The 10,000-nt window shown below is 40.5% G+C and overlaps 1 protein-coding gene across 1 annotated transcript in view; it reads right to left on the minus strand.

The window, feature by feature from the left end:
* LOC134565812 (protein-glutamine gamma-glutamyltransferase E-like) overlaps nucleotides 1-10,000 on the minus strand; it is a 66,647-nt gene that overhangs the window by 20,062 nt on the left and 36,585 nt on the right. Inside the window, exons 6-7 of the mRNA XM_063425468.1 lie at nucleotides 7,975-8,152; nucleotides 5,910-6,042 (exon numbers count right to left, since the gene is read on the minus strand). Of these exons, the coding sequence (XP_063281538.1) occupies nucleotides 5,910-6,042; nucleotides 7,975-8,152 (311 nt within the window). The remainder of the gene's footprint in view (nucleotides 1-5,909; nucleotides 6,043-7,974; nucleotides 8,153-10,000) is intronic.

Below are 10,000 nucleotides of genomic sequence, written 5' to 3' on the forward strand. Positions count from 1 at the left end.
CTCATCCCTCATGGCGTCCATGAGCAAGGTCAATTCCAGGCTGGAGAAACTTGAATCAGTCACTACAGCCCTTTCCATGTCTGGGCCGGCCGCTGCGTCCCCTCCAGGACTGGTCGAGTTGCAATCAGTTTCTCCAGCCACCACCTCTGATGATCAAGAGGTTAACCCTGCCCATATGATACCTGAGCACCTCAAAAAAGATATCCTGGAAGGTAAAGATATCAACTTGGCTTCACTGCTGATTGCCTCCCAGGATGTGGTGGAACATAAGACTTACGCTTATGACGATATTTCTGTGGTGGTCAAATCTAGGGATGCCCGCTTAAATAGGAAACTGACTATCCCTGATTTTGTGTTGGCATATGGCATTTATCGTGATGCTATCTGTGCAGTATATCCCCACAGACGTGAGGAGTTTGATTTGTATATGCACAAGCTGGTGGACCTGGGCAACAAATATGGTGGGTCAGCTTTCTATGATTACCATAGATCCTTTTCTGCTAAAGTGTCTGGCGCTTTCTCCCAGTACGGGACAAGGTCCAACTGGAGCAAGATTGATACGGTCATTTTCTGCAGACACTTTGCAGGTCTAAGAACGCCGGCTTGTGCATACTGCTCCTCCACGGCTAATTTCTGTCCAACAACTGCGAACGAACCTACCCCCTCGCAGGGCACTAGTTCCGCTGGTACTACATAAAAAACACCCAAAGACAAAATGGGACGGCCTATCAAGTTTCTGGGCAAGTCACAGATATGTAATAATTTTAATGTCGGATCATGTAATTACAGTGGATGTCGGTTATTGCATATATGTTTAAAATGTTTCAGGGCATATGCTAAAACCATGTGTCCTAATAAAATGTATCCTAAACAATACTTAACGTCGATAAACATTTCTATACTTGCGACATTACTGTCACATCATCCATCTAGACATTTAGTAGAATTCATTATCTCGGGTCTATCAGATGGATTCCACACAGGTATCATACACATGCCTTCCGGAATCCTGGAATGTCCTAATTTACAATCCGCCCAGCAAAACCCTACAGCGGTTGCAACACTCATAGCCCAGGAAGTCACAGAGGGTTTCCTATTGGGGCCCTTCCAGTCCCCTCCTTTCACCACATGGCGAACAAACCCCATCGGTATTGTCACGGGGAAATCTTCCCACAAACAGAGACTTATCATCGATCTATCGGCACCACACACCTCTGCCACTCCTAGTCTGAACTCCCTCATACCCTCATTTTAACTGCAATATTCCACCATAGATCACGTCATTACGGCTATCATGCAGGCAGGGGTCGGAGCATGGCTCAGTAAGACCGATATCACAAATTCTTTCAAATTACTGCCTATCCACCCGACACTGTGGCACCTACATGGCATCAAGTGGGCCGGGAACTACTACTTTTTTTTACGTTTAACTTTTGGTTCCAAAAGTAGTCCGGCCATATTCGACGTATTCGCCGAAACCCTATGCTGGTTATTACTAAATATAGCCAGATGCCCTACAGTCATACATTATCTGGATGATTTCTTACTGGTCGAGAAGAATAATTCTTCTACCAGTAGCCTCAAAGAAACCATCAGTCTATTCGAACAGTTGGGTGTCCCAGTCTCCCCCACCAAGACCGAAGGACCAGATACCTTCATCACATTCCTGGGTATCATACTAGACTCAGCAACCATGCAAGCTAGCCTGCCACGCACCAAGGTAGAAAACATTCTTACCAACATAAATCTCTACATACAACTCGGTACTTGCAACCGCAAAGAACTACAGTCTCTGCTGGGGTCACTCAATTTTGCTATGCGCATCATACCTCAAGGCTGTGCTTTCATCTCACGACTCCTTTACATGTTCCCACTTTTTAGACATGATGCACACCGGTTATCCCTGGATACCCAAGCCACAGCAGACCTACTTATGTGGAAAAACGTTTTAACCACCTGGAATGGTAAAAGTATGTTCCTCCCTAAATTGTCTGACTCCTCACCTACCATTTGGTCAGACGCGGCGTCTACCACAGGTTTTTGCAGCAATTTTTGGGGACGAATGGCTTTGGGGCAGCTGGCCTTTAGAGGTTCAGGACCTGGAGGGTTTTTCCTCTACCTCAGCTCTGTTTGAGATATATCCCATCGTGGCGGCTGCACAACATCCTTTCATCATGACATCTTTGTTGGGGTTTGTTTCTTTTTGCCACCTCAAACTCAAACTATCATACAACACAATCAAACTATATCTGACAGGCATCCAACATCACATGCTAACTTTACAACCAAACAACTCGAGTTTCATGTCCTCCTACCAAATTAAGAACATCCTTAGGGGTATTCAGAGATCCGAATCTCCACGTACGGCCCAGAGGCTACTTATAGATTTTCATATCTTTAAAGACTTATCCAACTTACTAGATTTAAAACGCTTTGCCAACAGCACAAATCTTGTCATTAAAACCGCAATATACGTAGCTTTTTATGGTTTCTAGAGACCAAGAGAATTTACCGCCATCAGCACGACACAGTCTACTCACATCCTACTTCATTCACACTTAACAAAACACATGGACTATTATATCCTGACTCTGCCTCACTCCAAAACCAGTCAACATGCACCTCCAGTAGAGGTTAAGTACTATCCTACTCACAACAGGTGGTGCCCCGTCAAACTACTGGACTCATATACTCAGCATAGCACCGCACCACCATCTCAACCACTTTTCAGTCTACAGGGTTCAGTACTCACTACTACCACCTTTATGACACACGTCAGGTCTTTACTTACACAGCTGGGCCTCAAATCAGCTAACTATTCGGGTCACTCCTTCCGCATAGGAGCGGCCTCCACAGCATCCAGTGCAAACATCCCAGTTCATGTTATCAAGTCACTGGGGCGCTGGAAATCATCTGCTTACTCGAGATACATACCTAACCCGGTACAAGAAGTAAGAAATGCTTTTCAAGACATGTCTGGTTAATGTATGTATATTGCTGGTATGTAATAAATCTGATTTTCTATTTTTGCCCACTTTATTTACAGGCCTACCTCATCGTCGGTTCTGGCACACCACAACCGACTTGCTCTTTTAATACCATCCTACACCTATCAGTGTTTTGTTTCTTCTGTGCTATCATGAGCCCTTTTGGCCTGTAATTGTGGGAGGGGCGTATGACACCCCCCTTCCCTACTTAAGAGACACCCCTTACCTGGCTCCATACCATTCGAGGTCAGCGCTGCATCACCCTCCCACCACTCCTCCTTATTAACTCCCCTTTTCTTTTACATTTCTTCCTGGTGGGCCCTCTTTATTTACAGGCCTACCTCATCGTCGGTTCCGGCACACCACAACCGACTTGCTCTTTTAATACCATCCTACACTTATCAGTGTTTTGTTTCTTCTGTACTATCATGAGCCCTTAACACAATTATATATATATATATATATATATATATATATATATATATATATATATATATATATACACCTCAAATCCTCATAGATTGCAAGCTTGTTTTAGCTAGATCACATTTCTATAATGGTAAAGTACCTTGTTGGTGATATGGTGATATATAAATGCTTATGATAATATTAAACTCTACTGAGAAGAACATCTATAAAATTGACTATTGGACTGCTCTGACTTCAATTACAGCATTTATTTTGCTTCCATTTGCAAACAGGGTGATGCAAAATGTTATGGTGCCGATACCTTGGTTAGAATTATTCCTTATATCTTGACCTCTCTGCTGCCTTTGACACCGTTGATCTTGCTCTCCTTCTTCAAACTCTTCAATCACTCGGTCTCTGTGACTCTGTCCTCTCTCGGTTTTCCTGCTATCTCTCCCAACACTCATTAATTGTCTCCTTTTCTAATGATACCTCCACCATCCATCCTGTCTTTGTTGGAGTCTCCCAAGGATCTGTCCTTGGTCCCCTTCTATTTTCTCTTTATATTGCGTCTCTTGGCAAACTTATTGCCTCATTTGGATTCCACTACCACCTATACGCTGATGACAACCAGCTATATCTCTCCTCCCCAGACCTCTCCCCTGCTGTCCTGCAATGTGTCACTGCTTCCCTTTCCTTCATCTTTCCTTAAAATTCTCTCTAAAACTGAACTCCTTGTCTTTCCTCCTCCTAATACTGATCCTCTTCTTTTGCTCTCCCTTCATGTCAGTGGTATTCACATCAGTCCTGTCAGGGTACCTGTTGTCTCTACCTCAGAGGAGGTGAGACACTTAGAATTCCGTCCTCTCAGAAGGGCTGACTCACTCGTTCCTCGCAGTCCTCTCGGCCGTTTACACGCCGGACGCCTCTGACCCGCCTCCTTTTATGACGCGGCTCTAGTAGCCGACGTCATGACGACTATCCGTTCCGACCTGTCAATCAAGTCCTGAGCACGAATCAGGACTCGTCGGGGGCGTGATCATCTATTTAGAACCAGGGTATAAAATAAGGTTTTGTGTATTGGTTCATTGCCCTGTCGTGGTTCTAGCTAGTCTAGTCACTCAGCGCTCTTATTTCTATTTGTCTCTTTGGTTCTGACCCGGCTTGTATTATTCTACCCTGCTTACCTCTATTACCCTTTTGACCCGGCTTGTCTCTCGTTTACCTGCTCTCTCGTTCCCTCGACCTCGGCTTGTCTCTAGACCATTCTTTGCTTACTCCTTACGTTAGTCCGGCCATTCTAAGGTCCGGTATACGTAACTTCTCCTGTTTGTACTCTGCGTGTTGGATCCCTGTCCCGATCCTGACAAGTCCATCCTTGCAAGCATGCTGCTGCCAGACTGATTTTCCTCTCTAGTCGGTCCTCTCACACCTCACCCATTTATCAATACTTACATTGGCTTCCTGTATCCTATAGAAGTCAATTCAAAATGCTAACCCATACCTATAAAGCATTGACCAATTCTAGCCCCTCTTAGTTATGCCCCTTCTTGGTCTCTCCACTCTGCCTATGACCTTCTCCTGTCCCCTACTCGCACTACTATAGCCAACTCACGCTTGCAGGACTTCTCGCGGGCGGCTCCCTTCCTATGGAACAGCCTGCCTACCGCCATCAGACTCTCCCCTAGTCTTCAATCTTTTACGAAGTGCCTTAGAACCCATCTTTTTAGGAAAGCTTATGGCCTCCCAGAGTAACCTCTACCTCACATACCTGTCTCTTGCTCCCTCCTGAAGGGCAGCACTCTACTCTCTCCTCCAGCTCTGCTTCACACCCACCTATTTTGATTGTTATTCCCTGTCCTAGTGTGTTTTACACTCCACCTCCTATAGACTGTAAGCTCGTTTGAGAAGGGTCCTCTGCAACCTATCGTTCCTGTAAGTTTTCTTGTAATTGTCCTATTTATAGCTAAATCTCCCCTCTTATAATATTGTAAAACACTATGGAATCTGTTGGCGCTATATAAATGGCAATGATATTAATAATAATAATAATAATAATAATTATAATTATAATAATAATAATAATAATAATAATAATAACACTTTTGAGCATTAGTTTATGTTAAACAGAATATAGCACTGTGGGTTAAGAAATGTAACTGATGTTGATGTTATCTAAGCCTTCCAAGTTTCTTTGTGCCATCACATTGTTCACACCTACTGACCTTAACCCCTTAAGGACACAACTTCTGGAATAAAAGGGAATCATGACGGAATATATCCGTCATCTGTCCTTAAGGGGTTAAACCTTTAAACAATCATCTAGATGCATCTATTATGAAATAATTATACTTTTCTTTTAATTTCATTCACAGCATTTGTGGTTGAACACCAGACAGAACATATCTAGAGCAATACTCTGATAGGTAAAATGAGCTGGATGATTGTTGCAACTGACCAACCTATACAAATCTCATCAACTGAAATATCAATAATGAAATAATCAATATTCACCACATCAGATCCTTCTGAGTGTCCTGGACTCCATGATTGTTGTAATGTAACTCAAGGAAAATATTTTTATCTCGATCTTGAGCTGAATTGAAGTTTGAAATGACTCTTGTAGGAATACCCAAGCACCGTAACACTGTAATGGGAAAGAACTTAGTAATTAAGGTCCATCTAGATTATGTTAAACTGAACATAAATGATGACAAAATGAACCAGCTGGATAGAGAATAATATTTCTATTGAAGGCGTTCACAATATTTACATCCACAAATAGGCCACTTCGCATTCACTTGTTTACTAACACAGTACATTAAAACTCATGGGCCAGTGTTTGCAATTGACCCAAAATTAGATAAATGAGTACAGTATAAATAGGATGTTTCTTCTCTATTGAGGGACTGATAGAATTAGGCAACTAGGCTAACACATCATTGAAAAGATTCAGTGTAGATTAAAGCAATTTTGGGATGAAAAATATGTATTCAACATTTAAACTAAATGAATCTGAGTTAGAAATATCTTCAAATGAAGACCTAAAATAATTATAGACAACTCATTAGACAACAGTAGAGATGTCCACAATGAAAAATGGATCTTGTTGCATTTCAATTAGCTAATTATCACATTTCGGTTTGAAATTTGGAAATTCACAATTTCAGAAGCAAAACAAAATTCCGACATCATTGTTCCAAAAGCATACAAAATTAGCACGTGGCTCCCTAATTTGCACCCTCAATAATGGTAATCCAACCTAAGGGTATACAATTAGAAAGCTATCTGCTAAACACAGTTTAAAGATCAAATTAATAAAAGGTATTTTATTCTTAATGTTGACCTTTCAGCTGTTTAATAGATAAAAACCCTTATTTTCTACCATTATGTGGAATTTCCATATTTAAATATATACCAGATTAGGTAGCTATCATCTAAACAGCATTATAATTTGGTATCCTTATATATGGCAATACCACATTAATATACTAAATTAAAGTGCTGTTGTATATAGTAAATAGCTCCCTAATTTGGTATCCTTAACATGGCGAGGTAACCAAATTAAAGAGCTATCTACTAAACACACTGGTAGATCAAAATTAAGTAAAGGCCTTTTTTTTTTATCTTTCAGCTGTTTAGTAAATAACTCCCTAATTTGCTTCCTTGCGTGGCATTAAGAATACCAAACAAGGGAGCTATTTGATAAACAGCACCATAATTGTAAATCCTTAAATATAGCAATTCAACATCAGAGTACCACATTAGGGAGATATTGTGTTTGGTAGAAAGCTCTCTAGTTTGGTATCCTTAAAAATGGGAATCCCACATAAGGGTACCAAATTAAGGAACTGTCTATTAAAGACACCTAAAAGACAAAAACAAGGAAAAAGCCTTTTTCCCTTAATTTTGCTCTTTCAGTTGCTTAGTAGATAAGTCTCTGATCTGGTACCTGTAATTATGGCAATCCTATGTAGCTATACCAAACTAGAGACCGATCTACTAAACATTTGAAAGAGCAAAATCTGAGAAAAATGCCCATTTCCTTAAAGGGACAATATAGGCACCAAGACCACTTCAGCTCATTGGAGTCACCTGGGTGCACTGCCGCAGGTCTCTTAACCCTGCAAAGATAATTATTGCAGTTTTAAGAAACTGCAATAATTAGCATGGTAGGTTAACTCCACCTCTACCAGACAGCCACTAGAGGGACTTCCAGGCTGCTAGGCGACTATTGTTTGCTTAACTGATGCTGGATGTCCTCATGCTATGCATATCAAAGCATTAGCCATTGCTGGACATGGGCATGAGGAGCGAAGGCGGACCTGTGACAGCGCCAAGGGACATCGGAGCTGGACTGACGTAAGTGGGGAGAGCTCGAGGGAGGAGGAAGCTATAGTGCCAGGAAAACAACTTGGCACTATAGTTTCCCTTTAATTTTGCTGTTTCAGTTACTTCGAAGATAAGTACCTAATTTGCTAGCCTAAAGAATTACCTTTTTTCCACATATTGTAACTCAATGGGAAATCGCTTCAAGCTAGTTTAGCGTTGATATGAGACATAACCAATTATTCATTACCTGTGCAGAGTACACCTCCATAAACCCAACACTGTCCATATTTTGAAGGTTTAAATCCGCTAAAGTACCATTCTTTCAAGATGGGAGCACTGCCATTCCATGTGACTGGGTTAACCCCATCATCATAGTTCCCACTCCAATTCTCCGTAAGGACACCATTCTCATCTTTACTATTCACCTAGGAGAAGAAATTCAGAAATTGTAATTAAATATAAATCAATATCAACAAAACCTAAGAGTTTTGTCAACATTAAAATGTTGGTTCTTAATATGGTAGTTAGAACGTCATGGTGATTCAGCTCTTAGGATGCAGGCAATTATTTTATGGACATCAGACAACTGATTAAGAGTTGTTTAAGATTATGGGTACAATATGGGTTCCATGTCAATGATTTATATTATGTTTACACTTCCACTTTTATATGTAGGATAATCATTTTATTGCATGCACTTGTGATATTTTATACATATACATAATACACATTTTTATAAATACAGGTGTGCTCAAAAGTTTGCATACGCTTGGAGAATTGGTAATATATGTACCATTTTTAAAGAAAAAGAAAACATGAGTGAGCAGGCAAAACACATTTCTTTTATATCTTATGGGATTCATACTCAACTGTAGGTTATAACAGAATGGCACAATCGTAAAACAAAAGCATGGCAACAAAGAAAAAAATGAAACGGCCCCAAATTCTTGCAGGTGGTATAGCTGCCCATTCATTTTGGCAAAATGCCTCCAGGTCATGCAAAGTTGGTGTTGCATTAGCTGCACATTTTATCTCCCTACAGAGGCTTTATGATATTAAGGTCAGGAGACTGTGATGGCCACACCAGAATCTTCGCCTTATTCTGCTGTGACCACTGGAGGGTCAACTTGGCCTTCTGCTAGGATCATTGTCATGCTGGAAAGTCCAAGAGCATCCCATCAGTCCCACATACGTGAGACACTACCATGCTTTACAGTAGGGATGGTATTCTTTTCACTACAGGCCTATTTGACCCGTCTCAAAACATAGCGCTTATGGTTGTGAACATAAAGCTCTATTTTGGTCTCGTCACTCCAAATTACAGTGTGCCAAAAGCTGAGGCGTGTCCTGGTTTTGTCTGGCATATTGTAACCGGGCTTCTTTGTGACATTGGCGCAGTAAAGACTTCTTGTGCTAGCTATACCTTAATACCTTTAATTCAAAAACATGCAACTGAAAAACCAAGAAAGATTTTGTTTTACCGAAAGGATGCATACGGTGATGTCATGTGTTTTCAGTTTTATTTTGTGCAATATGCACAGTGTTATAAATTTTGACTGAAATGGAAGTGAATGGGTTTGGTTCAATATGGCTACGTCAAGCAACAGCAAGTGTCTTTCTACTTGCTATTCAGAAAAAAAAGAGAAGAAATAATAGGCGCTCACTATAGTGGTCGGGCAGCAGTATACAAAACAAGGATTCCCCAACCTTGTGAAAGAGTAATAGAAAAACAGAAGTGGCGTATACCGTGCCTAGTGATTTATATATGCAGAAAATACATACATGTATCCTTGAATATTCCGATAAATCGTAACCTTGGAAAAGAATTAAGATAAAAAATAATAGTGCAATACAGTAAATATTATCTTAAAGACAGGCAGTTATATGGCTATGTACAGTCCACTCACATTTGAATGAGCTATGACAGAGCTCTGCTGTGAAGCGCTTGGACAGTATAATCCCCGTCTTTGGATTTGTAGTGGTTGTCACAGATGTTTTCAAAGTGCAATGTGCTTGGTAGATATAAAAGAAAGATGGGACTAAATTTGATATATTTTATCCTTTAAGTGGGACTAAATTTTATATATTTTATCCTTTATCATTTTGTTTGTTTATATTAAAGTATACTTTTTAAGTTACTTTTTATATCTACTATTTTTTTGTTTCCTGGATCCTGTATATCCTTGGTGGGGATTATACCACCTAAGCTGTTTATACTAGAGCAGGTCATTTGCTCTAGAAAGTGTAAGTACGATACTATTTACTATTTAGTA

Source organism: Pelobates fuscus, chromosome 6 (assembly GCF_036172605.1).
Source record: "Pelobates fuscus isolate aPelFus1 chromosome 6, aPelFus1.pri, whole genome shotgun sequence".
Taxonomy (NCBI): Eukaryota; Metazoa; Chordata; class Amphibia; order Anura; family Pelobatidae; genus Pelobates; species Pelobates fuscus.